The sequence below is a fragment of the Eschrichtius robustus genome, chromosome 18, assembly GCF_028021215.1.
Source record: "Eschrichtius robustus isolate mEscRob2 chromosome 18, mEscRob2.pri, whole genome shotgun sequence".
NCBI classification, from domain to species: domain Eukaryota; kingdom Metazoa; phylum Chordata; class Mammalia; order Artiodactyla; family Eschrichtiidae; genus Eschrichtius; species Eschrichtius robustus.
Window position 1 is genome coordinate 21,602,527 of NC_090841.1, and position 25,605 is coordinate 21,628,131.

The 25,605-nt window shown below is 35.5% G+C and overlaps 1 protein-coding gene across 8 annotated transcripts in view; it reads left to right on the plus strand.

The window, feature by feature from the left end:
• ZC3H13 (zinc finger CCCH-type containing 13) overlaps window positions 1-25,605 on the plus strand; it is an 87,311-nt gene that overhangs the window by 39,252 nt on the left and 22,454 nt on the right. For 7 of the 8 annotated variants that reach the window (XM_068526636.1, XM_068526635.1, XM_068526639.1 and 4 more), the window contains 4 exons: window positions 3,950-4,147; window positions 15,037-15,347; window positions 18,008-18,472; window positions 24,157-24,348. In XM_068526636.1, the coding sequence (XP_068382737.1) occupies window positions 3,950-4,147; window positions 15,037-15,347; window positions 18,008-18,472; window positions 24,157-24,348 (1,166 nt within the window). The remainder of the gene's footprint in view (window positions 1-3,949; window positions 4,148-15,036; window positions 15,348-18,007; window positions 18,473-24,156; window positions 24,349-25,605) is intronic. The other variant, XM_068526642.1, reaches the window with a different exon arrangement.

Genomic DNA, 25,605 nt, shown 5'->3' on the forward strand with positions numbered 1-25,605 from the left:
AACCTCTATTAAATTTAAGCTCCTTGAAGATTGCAATCTTGATGGTTCACTGTTCTATCTCCCCACAGCACCTACTCTGCAAAGAGCTTTGTATTGTAATAAGGCACTCTGTAAAGTTGACTTGATTCTCTCCTTTGCTCCTAAGATTGAATAAAGGGATATGAAAGAAGTTGAACTATAGAGTGATATGATTTACCCCACTTGCTCTTTATTCTTTTGACTAACCAATTATATAACTTTCCCTCAATTCCATTCATTTCTCAAAAAACCGCCAGCATACCAGAAATACTCCTTTTCATTTTCTAATCCTTTCTAAATATTTATAAAATCTTCAAAACTTAATCTCTTCATAGAAAGTTTCTATAACTATTTAGATGAAGGGTTAGTTTCATCCTGTTCGTTTTCATGTAGTCTTCTCTTACTGCTTTGTTAGTAACTCACTTATCCTTTGATGAATATTGAGCATGAATAATTACTCACATTGATTTAACTACTATATTTCTGTATTATAAGATATTGACTTTAAGATGCACCATTAATTTAATAATAGAAGCAGAAGGATCTGGAGAACAATACATTAAAGGTACAAAGAAAGCATTGAATTGGGTATAGCATTTCTGTAGTTGTGCAGTTTACATTGCCTAGAGTGGGTCAGATCATCAACTTTTAGTTACATTGTGGATCATACTATAAACTGTTTGAATACATTCAACAAGTTAAGGATTGAAATTTCAGTTAAAATTCAGTGGAATGTTGCAGCCAATGCCAGTAAATCAACTGAGGTGACAGTCAGGTAAACAAACTCTTTGGTTTTACGTGGTTATCATATTGAGTAGGCAGAGATAATCACAGACAAATTAAGACTCACACTTCTCCGTGAAAATTGGCAGTTTTCTTAGACATTTATTGTGAGAGAGAGCCTGATGGAAAGCTTTAAGCTGAGATATGTGAAGTATGTCAAAAGCTATTCAAAAGAAATAAGTTTTGGGGAGAGAGAGAGAAAGGCTCTAAAAGTGTTAGAAGTAGATAATTGAGCTGTGTGCCACAAATAGGAAGTGGGCTCTTTGCCACTAAAGGATAATCATTTGACTTAAAAAAAAATGTTGAAAGATCTTGTTGACTTCAGCATGCACAAAATCAATTTTGGCCCATTCTGTTGGAAGTTACTTGCAAACTCTGTATCTGTAACACAACTATGTTTTACTAAGACATATATTTTTTAAGGTATTTGAAGAAATTCTGCACTTTAGTGAGTGTACTGGCATAATCCTGGTTGTTATAATAGCTTAATCCCAGAATGTGAATTTAACACAACAGAAGTTTATTTCTCACTCAAGTAAGAAGTGGGTGTTTCTGATTAATAGGTGACTCTTATATACATGGAGCTTCAGTACCTAGGCTTCCTTCTGACCATGGCTTCACTTTCTTATGTTTTTGAGGACACCAAAATATGCAATATGTGAAGAAAAAAATTAGAGTATTGCACTTATTTAGTTACATAGTTTACAGTTACCTGGAGTATGAGAGTCTTATTAGTTAGGCCTGGAAGTGGTGTACATCACTTCCACTCACATTCTTTTGGCCAGAGCTCGGTCATTCGGCCACATCTAACTTCAAAAAAGTCTAGACAGTATGGTTCAACAGTGTGGCCAGGACAAAAGTGTAGTAAACGCCTAGCTAGTTTCTGTCACAGGCACTAATGTGAAAATACAGTTTGTGTCAAGAACTTCTCTATCATTTTATCTTGAAAATGGTTTTTTAAGTAATTTTTGATACTATCTGTACCAACTGTTGATTAGTGTGTGTCTTTTAAGTGGAAAAATATTTAGAAATGTAGACATTTATCACTTATCCGTTAAATACATTAAAAATTTGAGTCACTTCATAAATATGCAGTGAGATATGTAACTAATAATTGTTTTGGCAGAAGACAAAGATGAAAAGTAGATTTGGTCATATTTTAATAATTTCTGACTCGCTAGATGGTTGACCCTATCTATGACAATAAAAAGTAGGGATAAGGACTAAGGTAAATTTTCTGAATGCCCGCTATGAGTCAGTTGCTTTTATCTGTTTTTAATCTTACCAGCAATTTTGAGGAAGATACTATCCATTACCTTTTTTACAGCTAAGGCATCTTGGGATTAGAGAACTCTAGGTCACAGGAAGTAAGTTCTAGGATTTTGGCTTAAGTTGTCATTTATAAATATCAATAGCTAGTGAAATAAGTAGCTGGTGAAAACTTACCAGATGTGTGAAGAGAAAGGGCTACTTAAAAACTCAGTACCAGACTGAACATTCAATATTGCAGAAAACAGGAACAAATTTAAATAAGAAATTAATTCAAAATTTTAATATGATTTGAGAGGATATTGACTGATCTGTTGATAGCAGTTGATCGTGAAAATAAAAGCAATCTGTGAACAAAGATATTTTGTTTGGATGAAAAATGATTTTTAAAACTGGAAATAGCAGAATAAAGAGATTGCCAAATTTAATATTAGTAGAATGAGTGCAACTTAAAAGAAAATTTACTGAATTTGAAAACACATTTAAGATATTTCCAATATTTTAAGATATTTGAAAGCAAAAGGAGAGATGGAATAATGGAAAATAATGGAGGAGTGATCTAGGAGGTGCAGTAACTATAATAAAGCAAACCAGAGAGACTTGGGTCATATGGAGAATTGATGAAATAAAAATAGAAAAAAAAATGAGTAAAAGACTAAGGTTTCAGATTGAAGCAGCACACTGAGTGATGGAAAAGGTTAAAAAAAAGAGAACCTTCGCTTATCTTGATGAAATTTTTAGTTTGCAAGGAATAATATAATAATGCATACAGGCAGAAAAGCTGGGTAACCTGCATAGGAAAAGAAATTGACTCTCTTTGGACTTTTCATCCAAAACACTAAATGCCACAAAGTATTGTAACAATATTTATAGAGCTCTGTGGGGAAAGGATATGACACCAAAATGCTCAAACTGTTGTCAGGGTATGAAGTAAAGACAGACAATTTGTAATGTGTAAGGGCTCAAAGTTACAGCATTTAGATAAAATGTTTTTAAATGCCAAATTAAAGAGGATAGTCTAGACCCAAAAAAACAATCCCAGGTAGATTAACTGTGAAAGACAAAATTCTAAAATTTAAAGGATCATCTCTGTAATCTAAGAGTTGGAAAAGATTTAAATGAATGTTTAAGATTTAAAACAAAGATTTAAAAGAATATTTACTAACAGTGCTTAAGGTTTCATTTATAGTTGATGTAATTGTTCTTTATAATGCTGAAAACATGGAAGCCACCTGAAAAACTTATCAATGTGAAGTTGTTTAAAGAAGTTATGGAGCATATCTATTAAAGGAAATTCTGTACAGTCCATAAGAATAATTATCAAAATCCACTTTTTTGTTATAGAAAGATACCCATGCTATATTTAGTACAAAAAATTTTACAAAATATTGTATTATGACTGTGCGTATGGGGTGGCAGGGAGGGAAGAAGGGAAAGAGACATGGAAAAAGTGTGGACATATATCCAAGGTGTTAACATTGGCTATCCTTAGGTAATGGAATTATAGGTGATTTTTACTTTTTCATCTACTTTTCTATAATAAGCTTTAAAAAAAAAAATTCAGTTCATGCAGTTGTTTTATTTTGTGATATTTTCCTTGCTGAAAGAATCTCTTCCTACTTCACCTCTTATCTTTTCTCAGAAATATACCCTTTAAAATTATATAATAAGCAGTGTTAATGAAGTAGGTAGCAAGTAAATCTTTGCTCATTTCTGTGTTATTTTTTTTTGATATTGATTACTAGTATATAAAATAGTAAATGGCAAGTTATTGAAAGGAATGCTACCATTTTTTAAAAGTGCTTTGTTAAAATGAAAATAATATTTATTTGACCTTCTAAAAGTCTTTAGACTTCTGATAGCTTTGTGTTACCTTCAGGAATTCAAAAAGCAACCAAAGTAAGAAGAAAGGACCTCGTACTCCTAGCCCACCCCCTCCTATACAGGAAGATATTGCTCTGGGGAAAAAATATAAAGAAAAATATAAAGTAAAAGACAGGATAGAAGAAAAACCAAGAGATGGAAAGGACAGAGGACGAGATTTTGAAAGACAAAGAGAAAAAAGAGACAAGCCAAGGTAAGTAGGATTGTATATTTTTAATAATCTTACTTTCTTAGAATCTAAAATACTATTCAGAAGCTTTTAGGCGTTACTACAATGGATTATTTAGTGTTTTTAAACTATGTGTAAGTATTTAATACTTACCATATTGAAATATGAATACTTCAATCAATGTTAATGTTTATAAAACATAATATAAATCATTATGATTTAAAAAACATAAAATTTCTTAATTTTAACCACTTTTAAATGTCAATTTGGTAGTGTTTTTTATATATATACACTATATATATGCATATACAGTATATTCACAGTGACATGACATAGATCTCCAGAACCTTTTCATCTTACAAATCTGAAACTCTGTAACCCTTAAACAACTCCTTTTCACTCCCCCACCTATCCCCCGGCTCCCCAGTCCATAGTAAACATCATTCTACTTTCTGTTTCTTTGATTTTGACTCCTTTAGATACCTCATATAAATGAAATCATTTTGTCTTTTTGTGACTGGCTTATTTTACTTAGCATAAGGTCTTCAAGGTTCATCCATGTGTGGCATGTAGCAGGATTACTTTCCTTTTTAACGCTGAATAATATTCCATTGTCTGTATACCACGTTTTGTTTATCCATTCATTTGCTGATGAACGTATGGGTTGCTTCCACCTCTTGGCTGTTGTGAATAGTGCTGTTATGAACATGGGTGTGCAGATCTCTTCAAGACCGTTCTTTCAGTTTGTTTGGAAATGTACCCAGAAGTGGGATTGCTGGATCATATGGTAGTTCAATTTTTAATTCTTTGAGGAACTTTCATACAGTTTTCCATGCCAGCTGCTGTACACCATTAACAGTGTACAAGAGTTCCAATTTCTTCACATCCTCACCAACACTTATTTTCTGTGTTTTGGATAGTAGCCATCCTAACTGGTATGAGTTGATACTGTGGTTTTGATTTGCGTTTCGCTGATGACTGATGATGTTAAACATCTTTTCATTGCTTTTTGGCCACTTGTATATCATCTTTGGAGTGATGTCTATTTAAATCCTTTATACATTTTTTAATTGAGTCCATTTGATTTTTGTTGTTGAGTTATAGGAATCCATTATAATTATGGATGTTAACCCCTTATCAGATATATGATTTGCAAATATTTTGTCCCTTTTCATAGGTGGCCTTTTCATTCTCTTGATAGTGCTTTTTGATGCACAGAAGTTTTTAAAGTGTGAGGTAGTCCCATTTGTCAATTTTATGTTTGTTGCCTGCGCTTTTGGTGTCATATCCAAGAAATCATTGCCAACTCCAATGTCATGAAGATTTTTCCCTATGTTTTTTTGTAGGAGTTTTAAAGTCTTAGATCTTATATTTCAGTCTTTAATGCCTTTTGAGTTAATTTTTTGTATGTGGTGTAAGGTAAAGGTCCAACTTCATGTTTTGCGTGTAGAAAACTACTTTTCCCAGCACCATTTTTTGAAGGAACTCTCCTTTCCCCATTGAATGTTCTTGGCACCCTTGAAGATCATTTTACCATACACGCAAGGATTTATTTCTGGGCTCTGTTTTACTCCATTGGTCTGCTTGTCTGTCTTTCTGCTAGTACCACACTGTTTTGATTACTGTGGCTTTATAATACATTTTGAAATCAGGAAGCATGAATCCTCTTTGTTAGTACTTTTTGAAATTATTTTGGCTATTTGAGGTCCCTTGAAATTCCATATAAATTTGGGATGAATTTTTATATTTCTGCAAAAACTATCTTTGGGGTTTTGATAGGGATTGCATTGAACCTGTAGATCTCTTTGGATGATATGGACATCTTAACCATATTAAATCTTCCAGTCCTTGAGCATGGAATGTCTTTCTGTTTATTTTGTCTTAATTTCTTTCAGCAGTGTTTTGTAGTTTTCAGTATACAAGTCTTTGACCTCCTTGGTTAGGTTTATTCCTAAGTATTTTTTACATTAAGTAATTTTTATGCTTTATTTTGTTCTTTTTTATGCCATTGTAGATGGAATTGTTTCTTAAAATTTCCTTTTCAGATTGTTCATTGTTGTATAGAAACACAACTGATTTTGTGGGCTGATTTTGCATCCTGCAACTTTGCTGAATTCATTTATTAGTTCTAACAGTTTGTTTTGTTTTGTGGAATGTATAGGGTTTTCTACATATAAGATCATGCCATCTGCAAGTAGAGATAATTACTTTTTTCTTTCCAACTTAGATGCCTTTTTAAAATTTTTTTGACTAATTGCCCTGACTAGAACTTCCAATACTGTGTTGAATAGAAGTGGTGAGAGTGGGCATCCTTGCCTTGTCCCTTAGAGGAAAAGCTTTCAGTCTTTCACCATTGAGAATGATGTTTGCTATGGACTTTTCTTAATTGCCTTTTTTATGTTGCGATCATTCAGGATAAATTATCCATCCAGTAAGTAGCTGATAATAGTTTTTTGATATATAAGTTCAACAAAACCCAGTCTTTTCCCCCAAAAAGATTTTGGTGATAAGCTTAGCCCTTTCATTGTCTTGGTAAGAGATCATCTTGTCTAACTTATTTAGATGAATCAATTTTTTTTTCTCTCCTCCCTGTGGTGACTTAGAAGAACCAGAATGATTCTGTCAGCTGTTGCTAGGACCTAGCAACATTATTATGTCTTATTGGAGCAATAAAAAATGGTTAACTGGAGCATCCATAATTCTTGAACATATTTTCCTAAAATACACTCTTTATCTTATTCAATCTGGTTGGTTTGTTTTTGAAAATGACATGTAAATCAGATATAAATTATGTTAAATGTTCTTGCTGATTTACATTTTAAGAAGTCTTTATTCTTCTCTAATGGTTCTTGGTGCTCTTGTTTTGTTATTTTGACCCAGAAATCTTTGAGAGGTGATTCTTAACTTATATCCCTGGGTAGTTCACCACTGAAATGGTAACACATTTTGTATTATGAGGAATTGAATATTACAGAGGTTGATTCTTCATTTTCCATTTTTTTCTCCCTGGCTGTCTCTACCAGGAGCAGTAAGGTATGCCTAGGATTCACTTGTTGCTCAGTGTACAGAAAAATCTGAACTTGGTTTATTTCTTCTGTCTAAGGAAACTAAGCAGCAGATTACTGAAGGACTGCATGGGTACCTGATTGTCGCTGGAGTTCTAAAGCCATATTTGACAAGGTTGAAAGGGGGCATTTTGATTTAGGAGGAGTTGATTTGATTTCCAGGTGTTTTTTTTTTTTAAGGCAGATTCATTAACTTAATTTATCTCCATTACTGTGAATAAAGAATAATTCTAAAGCCAAACAGTATATTTAAGAATCTTTGTCACTGCTTTCAGATTCTGGGGTATGTAATTAAAGGTGAGTATCTAAATTCCTTTCGGAGAAAATTGCCGTTTAACATTAATTTAGATGTTATAATGGGTTTATTGGGAGTATTTTGGTTATCAGGATGTGCTGTGCTTAAGTGAAAGTATGCTAATACATTTATTATTTATTAGGTTACTGAATACCTAGTGTGTGGTGGACACTGCTTTAAACATTGGTGATGCAGCAGTGAACAAAAATCTTGTCAGAAACTTTGTTACTACAGGTGGAAGTAATACAGTAATCGTGTGTATAAAATAATATTTTTCCAAATATGGATTGTTTTTCTTCCTTCCAAGTAAAGTAAGACTTACTAGGCCTATTGGATATAGGGGATTGCTTACATTTCTTAAAGGGTGGTTCCCAAATGCATATGCATACATGTGAGACAAATGATGTAACAAAGCCACATGATCCTATGACTTTAAGTCCTTTTCCCTGTCTTCTGTGTCTCAGTTCTTCAACTTTCTACACCAGGAGCTACTAACCTGGATTTTAGAGGTCTGATTTGTGAGTTAAAATTTGCCCGTGTATGTTTTCGTGAGGGGGGAGAGTGTACATATCCTCTCAGAAAAATTCATGATTTCCCCATTCTCCAAAAATTCTTAAGAGCTATTAATCATTCTTTAGGCCTTTGCCACTAATCTGGCATCGAGGATTTCAGTACTCTCATCCCAAACCTTTATTGGCCATGTCAACCTAGTTAAGAATATACTCTCTTCCCAGAATATTTGTTAATTTGAAAAACACTAAATTCTGTTACGTAGTTGCTTTTGAAGTGAATAGTTTCCAGGCCATAGTTCTTAAAGGAATTCTGTATCAGTGTCTTCCAATTTGACTGGTAGACTTTACTCAGCAATGATTTATTTACGCAAAATTGATCAAAACCTGCATACCACTTGTTTATCCAAAAAAAAAAAAAAATGCCTTATGGATATATTTTATTACTCTGCTTTTAGAGAATGTAGCAATTTCCTGTAATATTTTTAAAAATAAACTTTCTATGACCTGTTCGGTACAGAAAACAGCAAAATCTTGATTACTTGGAACTCAACTAAACCATTTATATTCTGTAATTTGTTTTAGAAGAGATGAGCTCACAGGAAAATTAAGTTTGAGTTAGGTATTTAGTCAGAAAATCACTTGTGAAGGGAATATTTTGTATCAGTATTCCTAACCTACTGTATCTAGATAATCCTAAACTGGATATTTCAGCAGTGTTTCAGTGGACCTCTAATATCATCTTTATCAATGAAAATCTATATTCTATATTCTTTGCTGAATTAGGAACGACCAGTATATTAGTGTAGTTTAAGAACAAGGGCCTAAGGAAACACGGAAACTTTTTGGATAGTAGTTAACCAGAGAAGTTAGCTAACAAGTGCACATAGTTCATTCTGCTGGTTAAATATGGTTTTATGATAGGTAGTATGTTTTAATCAAAATACTAATCAAAATGCAGAATTTTGTGGTTTAATAAGATAGTATTAAGAGCATAGTAAGTTGTTGTATTTTTTCTAAATCACTTTATTATAATTACCTGAATACGTCTTGATAGGAGTATAAATGCCTGCATGAGTCTTCCTCAGATTTGAAAAACAGATGTGATCATTCAAAACTTACTGACTTTGACATCAGCTTAGTAGAATACGCAAATTACCACCAAATTGACAGTCTTATTTTCTTTCAGTGATTGCACACATCTGAATAATTAAAATCAGAGTGTTTCAGATGTTTGACAAAGACTATTACCTATTGGATTAATTCTTTAATTTATTCATTATCTACCATTCATGTTCAAATACCATGGTCTGGACTGGTGAATCTTATTCTGTGGCTATGAAGGACAGGACAGGGAGGAATCCATGTGTGCACTAAGCATCTCTATAGACTGAATTGATAATTTCTTTCTTTCTTTCTTTCTTTTTGGCTGTGTTGGGTCTTCGATTCTGTGCAAGGGCTTTCTCCAGTTGCGGCGAGTGGGGGCCACTCTTCATCGCGGTGCGCAGGCCTCTCACTGTCGCGGCCTCTCTTGTTGCGGAGCACAGGCTCCAGACGCGCAGGCTCAGTAGTTGTGGCTCACGGGCCTAGTTGCTCCGCGGCATGTGGGATCTTCCCAGACCAGGGCTCGAACCCATGTCCCCTGCATTGGCAGGCAGATTCTCAACCACTGCGCCACCAGGGAAGCCCGATAGTTTCTTGAGTAAATGTGTACCAGTGTTACTCAGTTATATATAGAGGATGGAAGAATTACATGTTAATGTTACATTAACATTATTATTATGGAGCATTTCACAACATAAAAATAGACTAGTATAATGACCCTCATATCCATAGTTTCATCTGTACCCCTGTCCACCTCCCCCATCCAGTGTTATTTTGAAGCAAACCCCAGACTTCTTATTTCATTTCATCTGTATATATTTTAGTATATATCTCTAAAAGAGAAGGACACTTAAAAATATACAATCACTATCTATATCTATATCTATCTATATATACACAATCAATATATATATATATAACTGAATCACTTTGCTGTACACCAGAAACTCACACAATGTTGTAAATCAACCATACTTAAAAAAAAAAAAATACAATCACTATACCAGTATCCCATCTAAAAGGAAAAAAGGAGAATAATGTAATTTTAAAATTCAGACTTTAAAAGCATTGATGAATTTGTAATATTTTTTATAATATTTTCCCAATTAGTGGACATTAGCACAAATAATATCATGAAGGATATGCAAATCTTTTAATATTAATGTGGAAACTTTGTATTCAGATTGGGAATTGCTTGTCTGAGGCATTGTCTTCTTTCTGCATTTAATTGATCCCTGTCTATAGACCTAAAAAGTATTTTTACATGAATACTAATTTAGGCTAGGGATATAAAATTAAGACACTTAAAGAAATATGTAATATAGCTGAACATAATTATATAATACACTGAATTCATGGTAGACGTGTTTAAAGTGAAATCATTTTATAAATATCAAAATAACTGCATTGGGGGGCAAAAAAGCCATTTACATTTAGTCCAATTGATCAAGGCTTGGACTCCCTTTTATAGGTGTGATATTGGGAAAATCTGTTGAACTCAGAAAAGCTCCTGTTTTGCAGCCAAAATCTAGAGTGGTATTTATGTTCCTAAAAATTGTGCTCTTAACCCTTTGTCTATCATGCTTGATGGAATTACAGACTTGAGAGGAAAATTGTTCTTCGGGGAGGTTTTCAGTAGCAGGAGGTGGTTGGGAAGTTTAGCCCTGTTTAATAATTGGTCCAATCAGAAATGCATAACACGGCATACAAAGGCCAAAAATTTAATCTGGTAAAAATGTGGGACTGTGTGGTATGTAGTGAGACTAATGAAATAACAGATGCCCAGCCACACTATCAAAATCCGTCTCTGTCTGGCTGTGGTTTGGTGTTATCTGGTGGTAATTTTCTACTGACAGTTAAATGACCTGTGACTGGATCGAACTTCCAGGACAGTGGTAGCGATTTCAAGAATCTCCCTTCTTTGACATCCATTTTCTTGGCCTGAGCTGAGGAGATTTTGGGTCTGAGAAGTCGGACTAGGGACTTGAGAACCGTTCTTTACCTACCTCTTTCCCAAGACTGGATTGCTTGCTGTTTCTTGGCAGGGGCTGGGCCTCTCCATCTCCTCATCACCCCATCCTGTCCCAGGAGAAAGTGATAAGCTTAACTTGTCCCACCAGGTAGAAGATAGGAGCCAGCAGTCTTAATATTTGTTATGCTGGTGTATATTGTTTCTGGGCTTTATTGCATTTGGAATACCAACTCTCTTAGAGCTTAAAAACAATCTTTGTTATGCTGGTGTATATTGTTTCTGGGCTTTATTGCATTTGGAATACCAACTCTCTTAGAGCTTAAAAACAATCTCCCCATGTGCCAGGGATACTGGATATTTGTCTCTTCTGACTGTTGGTCACAACGATAGGTACAGTTTTTAGCTCACTCAAGTCATGGGATTGAACAAGTTCATGTAAGGCTCTTGAACCAGATTCTGAAAAATTATTATATTTAAATGGCACATAATTCTGGACTTGAATATCATTGAAGAATGTGCTAATAATGCTTATCTTAACATTATTCTCCATTCTTAGACTGAGGTTTTTGAAATTAATTCATTTCTACATAAATGCAAAAATGAAATTGAACCAGAATTATTAGTACTTGGCTTAGATTTACTTGTATTATGTACTTCTTACTAGTTTGCTTGAATCAAATCTGTTTTTCAAGTACCATTTATTTATGGAGGAGACATCTTTCAAAAGATTCCCACAACAAAAGTATTCTTCTAGTTTCTGTAGATCATTCGGTTAGAAATGATTCCCCTTCTGAGGAGTATTAATCACCTGCTGCAAAGGGAGAGCAAGCTACTAGGTCTAAAACAATTCATCACACAAAAGCATTTTCTTTCTCTGTCTTACATAGTTATTTAGGCAAGTTGCTCAATTTCTGAATGACACTTCCCTGCCCAAAACTCCAGTGATTTCTTTTATACTTAGAATAAAATCTGAACTTTTATCATGACCTAGAAGACTCCATATCCTCTGTCCCCTGCCTGCTTTCTGACCCTCTCTCATGAACTTTTCATTCTCCCGTGAATCGTAGTTATACTTGTCTTCTTTCTGTTCTTTTTATATATCACCATCCCTCCTGCCTCCTTTGTGGTTGCTGAGTCCTCAGCGTGAAAAGCTCTTCCCTTAAATTTTCAGCTCTTGGCTCAAAAGCCATCTTCTTAGTAAAGGCCCTTTCCTTACCAAGCACCTAATGTAGTCCCCCGATGTACTTTGTTTGGACCTAACAGTTTACACTTCATTACTCTGTTGTATAGACTTGTATGTTGCATTAACTAGCTGAAATTGGCTTTCTTTGTTGTTGGTGGGCTACTCCTGGACTCTGCAACTAAGATAGACTGTTTTTCAGTCCTCTCTGTCTCAGTTACCTCATAGGGTTGCTGTCATGAAGACCAAATGAGTTAATATACGTAAAGCACTTAAAACAATGCTGTGGACATAGTAGCAGCATATGTTACCTGCTATTGTTAATATTATTATAATCATCATTATTATTTTGTTAGTGATTTTGTCTGTCTTCTTCATTTCTGTATCCTCAGTGTCAAAAATAATGCTTAGCATAAAAGGTACTCACTTAACATTTGTCCAGTGAATCAAAATGACTCTTTTCCTTCCTTCCTCCCTCCCTTCCTTCCTCCCTCCCTTCCTCCCTTCCTTCCAGCATCCCGTTGGAGGTTAGGGCCTCAACATATAAATTTGGGATGGAGGGTGGACACAAACATTCATTTGATAATGGATGATTAAATCAACAAACTATTTTTTTCCCCTGAAGGATAAGTAGGAAGAATAATATGGTTAAAATGCTGAAGCCGTAACGTGACAACACATTGGTGCTCTGTCCTTACTATGATAGCTTGATTATGTAAGCTTGAACCGAAATTTTTTCTTCCATGTTATAGACACCAAATTGGAATAGACATGTGATTAGACTGTAATGTGTTTTTAAAAGATAGTTTTATGAACTATTTTATTTAAGTTTTGTGAACAAATCACCAAAGGGTATTGCAGACATTCCTGAAACAATTTTGAGTATACCCCAGAAATAAACTCAAAACTAACCAAAATGTCATGTCAGTTCAGTGGAGAGCCACATTCTTTATTTTTTTCAGTTTAGGTGTTTCCAAACTGACTAGAACCTAATGAAATGGAAATTGGAAAGCACCAAACGATAGTCAAATTAGAATTTCTCAGTCTTGCAGTGATTTTTCTGTTCAGTATTTGAATAGCCATTGGTCATAAATGGTTTTCCAAATTTGGGCAAGACCCACTGAGCATTTGTACTCATATCTGTTAGTAAATAAATTTCAGTTTAGACTCAAGTTATGGTGGTTTATGTCTTTTTTTTTTTTATGTGAGAAAGGAATAACAATTTTTATTAAAAGCATGAAAGTACTGCAGAATCATAAATAACTATAATGTTTAGGATAATGTGGTGTTCTAGTTAGCTAACTTTTATTTTTTAAGTCAACTGTTATCCAAAAGGTGATTGTGTTTATTTGCTTAATTTCTTGTTTTGCAAAATTCTTTCCTATATATCTGACCACTTTCCTGACTCAGTAACATGTATTTTATAGATTTAAACCTTTTATTGATAAAAGTTCTACTAAGGCATCATATATAAACAGCATAGTTTAGAGCAGCGATTCTCAACCAGGGTTGATTTTACCTCTCTGGGGACATTTGGAGATACCTGGAGTAGTTTTTTATCGGCATGAATGGGGGTGGGAGGGAGATGGTACTGGCTTCTAGTGGGTAGGGGCCAGGGATGCTGCTCGACATCCTACAATGTACAGGACAGCCTGCCACCACAAAGAATTACTGAATACAAAATGTCAGTAGTGTCAAGATTGAGGAATCCTGGTTTAGGATTAGTAATGATTCTGCCAACATTGCGGAAGTTAAAAAAAATATTTATCATAGGCAGTGAAGGTAATTCTAAAATAGTTTGACAGGAACTCATAATTTGTTTGAACAAACATCTGTCCTCAAAATGATTACTTTGAGAAATATGATACTTATCTGAGCACGTGATGTCTGAAGTGTTATTTTTTAAACATTAGTCCTGTTTCTTTTTAGTTATTGCCCAAATGTGTTGTATTCGAGCTCTCCGTCACACACACCTTTTGCATATTCATTGTAGACCCAGCCCAAGACACAACAGATTATAGGAGTGATTCAGATGTGCTTCATGAGTTTATAAGTTATTTGTCTGGCAGCAGTCAAAGAAGATGATTTGAAGGCAGCGGAGGAAGCCTCAGTTAAACCAAAGCTCATGAACTAAATTTCAGTTTGTGCTGCCCAAGAGTGAAGGCAGGTTATTTAAGATAAAGACAGTATAGACAGTATGTCCTTTCCTTAACTCCAGCTTTCTTTCCCTATCCTAAATGTCAGCCCAGGCAGTGCAAACTTTTGTTTGGCGTAGCTGGTGATAGCTTTTCCCTTCTCCCACAGCCCTGAATAATAGGCGTTCTTACACCCACTTTCTATCTAGATCTTATTAGTATGTTTTCTCTTTAGCTCTTTGTGGGTTCCCTCCTCCAATACCTATTTACACTGTCAGAGATTATCTCTGGTAAGAGTGAGTTCCATACTTTACGTGAGAGTAAGAACCATCTGTGCTCAGGGAGAATGTTACCTGGAAAGGGGAGTGTGCCTTGGAGCCAAAACTCAGGAGAAGGGCAGTGTATGTCTCATCTAGAACGGTTGTCTCAAGCTGACTTCAAAATCAGTCAGATCTTTAAAAATCAACTTGTTAATGATTTTACATCATTGTGAATTAAAATTTATCTTGGAATCATTACTCACACTTTTAGCTTTAACTTTTACATTCAGGTTTTTTTGTTTGTTTGTTTCTTTGTTTTTAAAGAAGATTTTCCTTTGGCTAGAAATGAAAGCTCTTGAACACATTTTTTTATTGTTGTTGCTTTCTTTGTAGGTCCACTTCCCCAGCAGGACAGCATCATTCTCCTATATCTTCTAGACATCACTCATCTTCCTCACAATCAGGATCATCTATTCAAAGACATTCTCCTTCTCCTCGCCGAAAAAGAACTCCTTCACCATCTTATCAGAGGACAGTAACTCCACCTTTACGCCGCTCTGCTTCTCCCTATCCTTCACACTCCCTGTCTTCTCCTCAGAGAAAGCAAAGTCCCCCAAGACATCGGTCTCCAATGAGAGAAAAAGGGAGGCATGATCATGAACGAACTTCACAGTCTCATGATCGGCGTCATGAAAGGAGGGAAGGTAAATACTCTATTGTGGTTTTTTTTTTTTAGAGTTCTTTGAGTGAATATTTTCTTTATTAAAAAAAATGGACGTTCAGATTTATTGTTAAAATAAGGACAGAAGAGAACTGTGTTATACTACATCTCTGTAACACATGGATGATAGCTCTTGAGGGCAATAGGAGGTGCTGAAGGACATGGAAATGTAAGCTACTAAATAGATGTAAGTGGGCATTTATATGTATGCTAAGTTGGTCCTTTCTTTAGTTACGATGTTTTACTTGAGTACTTTCAAGTTCTAGAAATTTGGAATGGTATGATTCTTAGAGCATCAGTCTAATTGCTTAGCTAATTCTTTAAAAACAACAGAGGTGAAGGAAAGAAAAGCAAACCAGGGAGCAGAGTTTGAACATATCAGAAATATTTTGACAAAGAGGTGAGGGCTGGGGGAATGTTCAGAAAGTCAGTGTGAACCAAGTGATCAGTATTCCAGGTCTAACTCAACAAAGAAGTCAAGCAAAGCAGTTTTCCTTTCTAGATCCCTGAGAATTATGTTAACTTTGAATTTGCTATTTTCTGTTGACGCTGAGATGTTGTTATCATCAAAACTTGGCAATACAATCTATTAGCTCTCATCTCTTTCTGTATTTCTTATCTAAGCTCCTTGTCCTTGTTTCTTTAACTTAACAAGTCTTTTTCCTAACATCTCCTGAGTTAGTTTTTTAACATAATGAGTACTCAGGAAATATAATACTTGCTGACTTGCAACAACATTTCTGTTTAATATGCATTTTTAAAGCATCGTACAGCATGCTTCTGCACCCCACACAAGACTGACAAAAAGTCACAATTTGAGTATCGTATACCAGTCACCTATGAAACGTGTCGAAGTTAGTTTTTCTCTTCCAATCAACAGTGCAAGTTATTTTATTCAAGAAATGATGGCTGCATAGGTAGGGACTGGAGAGAGCACCTATTTTAAAGAATTATTCCTTGTGTACATGATTTTGGAATCAGATCAGCATGGCAGTATTTATGGAACATTGGTAAGATGGGAAAATTCTCATACCTATCTATGAACAGCTAGAGTTGACTGGGAATATAGTATATATTTCGTGACTACTTACTGAATGAAAACTATTATTTCAAAACATAATTTATTAAACACACTAATGAAGGGGAAATTTAGTATGCAGTTGAGTCTCATAGGAATGCTTTTTGTAGTAAGAGGGGTTTATGTTATAGGAGGAATCCTTTTAATAATAAACCATACATTTTTAGGTTCTTTGTAAGGAGGATGCTTCTCTAACCTTCCATACAAGAAATGTAGTAGGTGTATATTCCTCTCTATTTAGAGGTCATTTTTTGAAATAAGAATAATTTTAGTGAAAGGATGGGGAGGTAGGTAAAGAACAAAATATAGTAACTAGATGTATTCGTAAAGACAGCTGGGGGTATCATAAAAAGAGAATCTAATACTAAGTGTACAAATTTCTAGGCACAGTTGGTACTGGAGGAGGACTGGAAGGGATAGATGTGCACAAGAAGAGATGGGGATGTTGTCAGATTCTTGCCTAGCGCTTCTGTCCTTATATGGCATTCATGGATGTAGGCATATGGGCAGTTATGTTGCAGGGGAGATAAGTTATTGAGTTATTGATGAGAATCTAGGGGGTCTTGTGGATACTGGGCAGAGAAAGTCTGTGGACCTAGCCATAGGTAAATTTATAATGTCCTCGACCAAGAGCTGCTACAGTTGCTAAAATAGCCTCAGATCTTGGGGCTGTTCCAGAGTGTAAGAGCAATTTATGAAGGAATCTGATAAAAAGTACAGGGTTTGTTCTTTGAGGGTCTCATGTTAATTCTTTTCAGTTCATATCAGATTTATGCTGTAATCAATTTATACTTTTCTAGGCATCTCTAAAGAATAGTTTCTAATCTTTGCAAATTCCTATGATGTACGGGGCTGACTAAACCATTTAAGCTCTGGGCCTCTGTTCCTTCATTTATACAATGACAAGTTTAGATTAAATAACTATTGAGGTTCATTCCAGCTTTTTTAAAACTGAAATTATTTTTTTAAATTTTTCTATGAAATGTTAGAAAATGCCTTAAGTAGAAAACTCTTTAGAGACAGGAGTGTGATTTCATTAAATAGCTCAAAAAAATAAATAAGAGAGAGAGAGAGAAGGGTGAATAACCGTATGTGTTTACCAGCCAGCATACTAATTGTAGGCTAGTCTCAAGTGCTTAAGTACATTGGAGGTAGTCATGTGTGCTCTAGTCTGGCCTAATACTTGGTAGAGATGATTAAAGTCACTTGTGCCTCTGGATCTAAAAGTGATTTCTAAAAAGTAGGCCATCATTGATAGGATCAACTTACTTGTTTCAGTTGTTTAAGAGTTGTAAGTATGGGTACGTTGATGTGAGAAGATCGAGAAGGTCGTGTTCAAAGTTTATCCAATCAAGACAAATAATCCAGGTGTTAATAAAATTACCTTTGGAATTTTAGCTTACAGATAGTTTTATTTTTCTCATTTGCCCATGTTTTCTCCTTTTATTTTTTGTAAAGAGTATGAATTACCATTGTATTAAAAAATATAAAGCTCTGTATTAAATACATCGTCTGGTTTCCTAAAATTTTGTGAATTACAGTGTATTTCCAAAATTGCATTACAGAGACTAGAGGAAAAAGGGATAGAGAAAAGGACACAAGAGAAGAACGAGAGTATGAACAGGATCAGAGCTCTTCTAGAGACCACAGAGATGACAGAGAACCTCGAGATGGTCGGGATCGGAGAGATGCCAGAGATACTAGAGACCGAAGGGAACTAAGAGACTCCAGAGACATTCGGGACTCCAGGGAGATGCGAGATTACAGCAGAGATAACAAAGAGAGCCGCGATCCCAGAGATTCTCGGTCTACTCGTGATGCCCACGACTACAGGGACCGTGAAAGTCGAGATGCTCATCGAAAGGAGGACGCATATCAGGAAGAATCCCGAAGTTACGGCAGAAACCATTTGAGAGAAGAAAGTTCTCGCACTGAAATAAGAAATGAGTCCAGAACTGAGTCTCGAAGTGAAATTAGGAATGATCGGATGGGCAGAAGTAGGGGAAGAGGTCCAGAGTTACCTGAAAAGGGTAAGGTTTTTGACTTGTCAGTGAACTGTATGTTGTATGTTCATAGAGAAATTATTAACCTCCTAAGATTTGTTTTCTAAAGATATTATTTCTGACGTTCATTATCACTTTGTCAAAGTAGTTTTCAATTAATTGAATTTGTGATTTTCCCTATAAGCTCTGAATAGGAATTATTAGCTACAGTAGCAGAAGATAGATGGGGCCTGACTTAGACCTCCTGGTTGAACTATGTCCAGTCATGCCTACCATCTTGTTTAATGTGGAACACTAAGAAAATTGCTATCAGGCAAAAAAGTAGCATCAAAAAGAAATAATTTCTAATAAACAGGTATATAGATAAAATGATCATTAAAATGGGATTAAATCGTGGGCTTTCAAAATTGATGGTGTCAGAAGTGACTGACTTGTGTATTCATTAGTACTTGTGCTTGCTTCAGAACCACCTCAAAACATCATTTATCCGGATCTTGAGCCATTTTTCTTATCTTCCTCTAAAAAGCATTTGCCATCACCATTATCATCAATAACTACCTACCTATATGGTCTTGACTGTCTCCAAACTGCCTTAACTGAGTTAGCTTTGACCGCTCTCTTCCTCCACCCACTTCACTCCCCTTCCCCAAAACACTGCTGCAGAATTGTGACCACTCTTGCTCTTTCCAGAGGCCTGTTGGTTTATCCTGGTCAGTATTACAGTTTCATGTTAAGATGAAGGCCCCTCACCTTCTCGTTCATAGTTGTCTTGGCTTTTCTTGGCCCTTTGCTTTTTCATATACATTTAAAAAAAGAGTTGTCTTTTTTTTTTTTAATTTCATGAAAAACTGTTGGATTTTTATTTCACATACATTAAATTTATTGATTTGTAACTTTTTCTGTTAAGGTCTTGTACATGTTTTGTTCCTGGGTACCCTCTATTTTTGTTGCCATTGTAAATGGTACTTAAAAAAAAAATTCTCTCTTTTTAATAATGCATTCACATGGTTCAGAATTTCAAAGCTGCAAAAGGATGTATAGTGAAAGCCTCCCTTCTATCCCTGACCTGGTTCCTTCTTTCACCAATTTTGTATGTATCCGTCTGAAGAATATTCTACACAAGCAGATGTATGTGTCTATTCATTTTCTCCTCTGGTTTTACAAATATAGTTTAAAAAAATATTTTTATTTAAAAAAAACACACAACTATATACTCTATACCCTGCTGTTTTCACTTAAAAAATATCTTGGGGACTTCCCTGGTGGCGCAGTGGTTAAGAATCTGCCTGCCAGTGCAGAGGACACAGGTTTGAGCCCTGGTCCAGGAAGATCCCACATGCCATGGAGCAACTAAGCCCATGCGCCACAACTACTGAGCCTGCACTCTGGAACCTGCGAGCCACAGCTACTGAGCCCATGTGCCACAACTACTGAAGCCCGCACACCTAGAGCCCGTGCTCTGCAACAAGAGAAGCCACCTCAATGAGAAGCCCACGCACCACAACAGAGTGTAGCCCCCGCTCGCTGCAACTAGAGAAAGCCTGTGTGCAGCAACAGAGACCCAACACAGCCAAAAATAAATAAATAAATAAATAAATTTATTTAAAAAAAAAAATCTTGGAGATGGTTCCTTATCAGTCAACTTGGTAAATAGCCACCTCCTTTTGAAAGGGTGCATAGTGTATGTTGTAGGATATACCATAAAGTTAATAAATCCTATATATTTAGGTGTTCTGATCTTTTTTTTGTTTTTGAATACTGCTTAAGTGAATAACTGTGTACAGGTGCACCAAATAATATATTTTAAAACATTTTTTCTGATGCTTATTGCTGGTGTATGGAAATGGTAATTAATATTTTTATACTAATCTTACATTGTGATGTTGCTGTATTTTCTTAGTAGATCTAATTAGATTCTCTTAAACATTTATGTATGGGAACAGATTTGGCTCTTACTTTCTGAGTATTATTTATTTACTGTCAAGTAACCTGCTGAGCAGCTGTTTCAATGAACTGTTTACTACAAGTGATACAATGGGCGTCTTTGCTTTGTTTCAGATTTTAAAGGATTATTGCTGGCATTTCACCATTAAGCATGGTGTTTGTAAATTTTTAGCAGATGCTTTTTATTGTGTTAAGGATGTCTCCTAATTTTCCAAACTTAGCTGACAGCTTCTATCATGACTGCTTTTCTGTATCTTGAGATCATATAGTCAGTCTCTTTTACCTTGTTACTTATGTTAATGTATTTTTTAAAATTTAGAACTATTCTTGCATTTCTAAGATAAATACACATTTCATTTTTTAAAAAAGTTCTAAAATAGGTGTGTTAAAATTTAATTTTGAATTAAGCATCTTTGTTTTTAATTGAGATTGGCATATAATCAATGGTATGATGGTAAATATTTAACAACTTACTCTTCAGGATAAAAGCCCTGGCTTGTAGCTAATGCCAATTTCCATGGTATAAATTACTCCTGCCATAGCAGATTTTGAGCTACTAACGTCACTCAGTGTGGACATGGGAAGAGGTGCACACAGTTGGCTCTCCGGTTCCACCATACCACTGCATAGCTTTTGTTTTTTATATTGTCTTTGTTTGGTTTAGAGTTCAGAGTTATAGTAGCCATATAAAATGTGTTGGAAAGTGTTGCTTCTTTTTTTCTCTTATTTGGAACAATTTATGTATAAATGATGTTATCTTTTTTTATATATATATAAATTTATTTTTATTTTTGGCTGCATCATTGCTGCACACGGGCTTTCTCTAGTTGCAGCGAGCAGGGGCTACTCTGTTGCGGTACACAGGCTTCTCGTTGCGGTGGCTTCTCTTGTTGCGGAGCACAGGCTCTAGGCGCGCGGGCTTCAGTAGTTGTGGCTCGCGGGCCTTAGAGTGCAGGCTCAGTAGTTATGGCGCACGGGCTTAGTTGCTCCGCGGCATGTGGGATCTTCCCAGACCAGGGCTCGAACCCGTGTCCTATGCCTTGGCAGGCGGATTCTCAACCACTGTGCCACCAGTGAAGCCCTAGTTATCTGTTTTTTGACAGTTTGATAATATTTATCTGTTCTAAACACTTTCTGAATTTTAGTATGATTTCTTCTTTGACTCATGAGTTGTATAGAAATAGGATTTTAAATTTCCAGTCATGCTTTTAAAAATAAATCCCCTACCCCAATTTTAATTGTCATCGGAGAAGATTGAAGTCAGTCTTTTGGCATTTGTTTTTGTTGAGACTTATTTTGCGGCTCATCAGTCAGTTTTCATGTATTCTGCATATGCTTTTAATGGTTGCACCATATGAAGGGTGTATCTCTAAGATCAAGTTTGTTAACCATGCTTTCAAATCTACATTTAATTTTTTTTCTAGTCTGCTTTTTCTATCATTACAGAGATGTGAGTTAAATCTTCCACTGTCATTTTGAATTTGTTGATTTTGTGTAATTTGATCAATTTTTGCTTTGAATATTTTGAGGCGTTGCTAGTAGGTACACATAAGGCAAATTATTCCTTTTATCATTACAGAATGATCCTCTTTATCCCAAATGGTGTTTTTTTTGTCTAAAAATATTATCCCACTCACAGATTTCTTTTGGTTAGTATTTGTATGATATAGCTTATTCTATCCTTTCAACCTTTCTATTTAAATAGCATATAGTTAGACATATGTTAGACATATGTTGAATCTTCTCACTGTGTCTTCCTTGATTCTTAACTTTCAGATTTTCCATCTCTGTATCTTTCTTTCGTTTTCTGAGTTGTATCCTCAGACATAACTTTTTTACTAATTTTCTCCTAGCAGCATCTGTTCTGACAATTTAACCTTTTCATTCCTCGATGTTATATGTAGACCATTTGTAGTCTTTTTTAAAAATGTTTTAAATTTCTTCTTTCTGGTCTTTAATTACTAAAATATTCTTTACAGATATATTGATTATTAAAATACCCCCATTAAAATATTTAGAATTATGCTATAATTCTTTCAGTGCTCAAAGCCTGTTATATGTAAGGTGTGTGTGTAGCTCTATGCAGTTTTTTAAACCACTTTATTGAGGTGTGTTGACATACAGAAAGCTGTACACCGTTAATATGTACAACTTGCTGAGCTGGGAGACACGTAGACACCCTTGAAACCACCGCCACAGTCTGTGCCATTAACATGTAAATGTTTCTTCTCACGCTCTTTATTACTTGTGTGTGTGTGTGTGTGTGTGTGTGTGTGTGAGATGAGAATGCTCTTAACATACAATCTACCCTCTTACCAAATTTTTGAGTTTCCAGTACAGTATTATTAACTATAGACACTGTGCTGTACAGTAGATCTCTAGGACTTACTCATCTTGTACAACTGAAACTTTGTACCCTTTGACTAATACCTCCCTGTTGCCCCTCCCCGGAGCCCCTTGGCAACACCATTCTACTCTTTGCTTCTATAAGTTTGACTGTGTTAGATTCCACATATAAGTGATACGATGTAGCATTTGTCCTTCTGTGTCTGACTTATCTCACTGAGCATAATATCCTCCAGGTTCCTCAGTGTTGTTGCAACTGGCAGGATTTCCTTCTTTATAAAGGCTGAATCCATTATATGTATATACCACTTTTTTTAACCACATTTTTTTCCCATTCATCTGTCATTGGGCATTTAGGTTGCTTCCATGTCTTGGCTATTGTAAATAATGCTGCAGTGAACATGGGAGTAAAGATATCTCTTTCAGATCCTGATTTCAGTTCCTCTGGCTCTATACCCAGAAGTGGAATTGCTGGATCATATAGTAGTTCTGTAATTTTTTGAGGAACCTCCACACTGTTTTCCACAGTCTCTGTGTAGCCTTGTATTACCATCACCACAATCAAGATACTCAGCTGTATCATCACAAGACTCCCTGTGTTACCTCTTTATAGCCACACTCAAATCCCCTCCCCTATCCTTGACCCCTGGCAACCACTAATATGTCCATCATTTTATAATTGTTATTTCACAAATGTTACATAAATGGAATCCTGCTGTATGTATGCTGTTGAGATTGGCTTTTTCGCTCAGCACAATTTCCTTGAGGTTCATCCAAGTTGTTGTGTGTATCAGCAGTTTGCTCCTTGTTGTAATAGTCCATGGTCTGGATGTACCACAGTTTGTTTAGCCTTCACCCATTGAAAGACATTTGGGTACTTTCCAGTTTGGGGCTATAACTACTGTGAACATTCTAAAATGTTACTACTGTGAACATTCATTTCCCAATTTTTTAATGAAAAATTTCAGGTACCACCTACTGTCAACAAAGTACCTTGGTTCTGTATTGGAATGTTTTCACTATAAACTGTAGTCAGTGCAATATATCCATATCCTTAATTATTTTTATGATATTTCTGTGATTTAGATATGAATTAATAGTTTTTATTTTTTGTTTCGTTGTTTTTTGGCTTAATTGAAATGAGTCTCTTTGCTTTATGATTCCATTACATGTCCTTTCTTATAGATAGGGAAAACTGGGACTTAGCTTACCCAAGTCAGTCATTAGACACCTTGGGTGTTCTGATCCAACATTTAATATCCTTTTTGACAATGAATACCACACTTTGAAATACAAAGAAAACCACCAAAACCAAAAAAACCCCACGTATCTTTATATGTTTTTGGGAGGAAAGATTGTGACTGACAACTTGTTGAATAAAGTGTACGTGTTAAATATTTGTGTGAATATCCTTTGTTTAGGAAGTCGAGGCACAAGAGGTTCTCAAATTGATAGTCACAGTAGTACTAGCAACTATCATGACAGCTGGGAAACTCGAAGTAGCTATCCTGAAAGAGACAGATATCCTGAAAGAGACAACAGAGATCAAGCAAGAGATTCTTCCTTTGAGAGAAGACATGGAGAGAGAGACCGTCGTGACAACAGAGAGAGAGGTTTGTTGAATGAAATATTATTAAATAGTGACCAACATCGATTGGGAGAATTGTTTTTTTTTTCAACCATTATCAATTTACTTTTTAACAAAGTAACTTTTAAGACTTTTGCTTGTTGACACATTTTAAATTATTATACTTATTCATATAATCTTCCTTTTTTACTTAGTTTAGGAGAGATTATGTAAATAGCTAGCTACCAGTACCTACTTGGTAACAGAGCAGATACTGAATTAGTAGGTACTTGCATACTGCAAGAGTTAAGGTGCCTTGCTGTATGTCTCTTACCTTAACCAAACAGCTCACAACGTTTTAAAGAATATAGATGCTTGGGTGACATTTCAGGTATTTCTGATTCAGGAGGTAAAGTTTCTCATCTGAGTATCCTGGCCACTCACTCACTAGCTGTGATACACAGTCTTGTAAGGACTGCCAGGGAGAAACAAGAAAAAACTGATGAAGATAGGGCTGGGGGTTGTTTGGAGAAATGTTTTATTCGTGTTCCTTTCTGAGAGTATGTAATACTTGGTTTAGCTCATTTTAAATTCTTGTATATTTTAAGCTAAAAATGTTCTGTTGCTCTACTAGATGATCTCTTAAATCAGTTTTTTTAAAAAAAAATAAATTTATTTATTTATTTATTTTTGGCTGCGTTGGGTCTTCGTTGCTACGTGCGGGCTCTCTCTAGTTATGGCGAGCGGGGACTACTCTTCGTTGCAGTACGGGGGCTTCTCATTGCGGTGGCTTCTCTTGTTGCGGAGCACGGGCTCTAGGCGCATGGGCTTCAGTAGTTGTGGCACGTGGGCTCAGTAGTTGTGGCTCATGGGCTCCAGAGCGCAGGCTCAGTAGTTGTGGTGCACGGGCTTAGTTGTTCCGTGGCATGTGGGATCTTCCCGGACCAGGGGTTGAACCCATGTCCCCCTGCATTGGCAGGCAGATTCTTAACCACTGCGCCACCAGGGAAGTCCCTTAAATCAGTTTTGAAGCAAGATACTAGAAGGCATTTAAGAAGGGTTATAAGTACTTTCTTTAACAAGCTTTTATTCTGTACAGATTAGGGCCTTTAAACATTTATGACCTTATGAAGGTCTTACTAACCTTGCCTGGTTACTAAAGTAAAGTTTGCTGTAATGCTGAGATTAATATAGTACAAGACTTGATGGAGTAGGGAATTGAGCATTGATGCTTCACAGTGGGCTCAAATTAAATCAAATATTCTTTATAATATTAAGTCAGAGAATGTATATTTTAAATCCT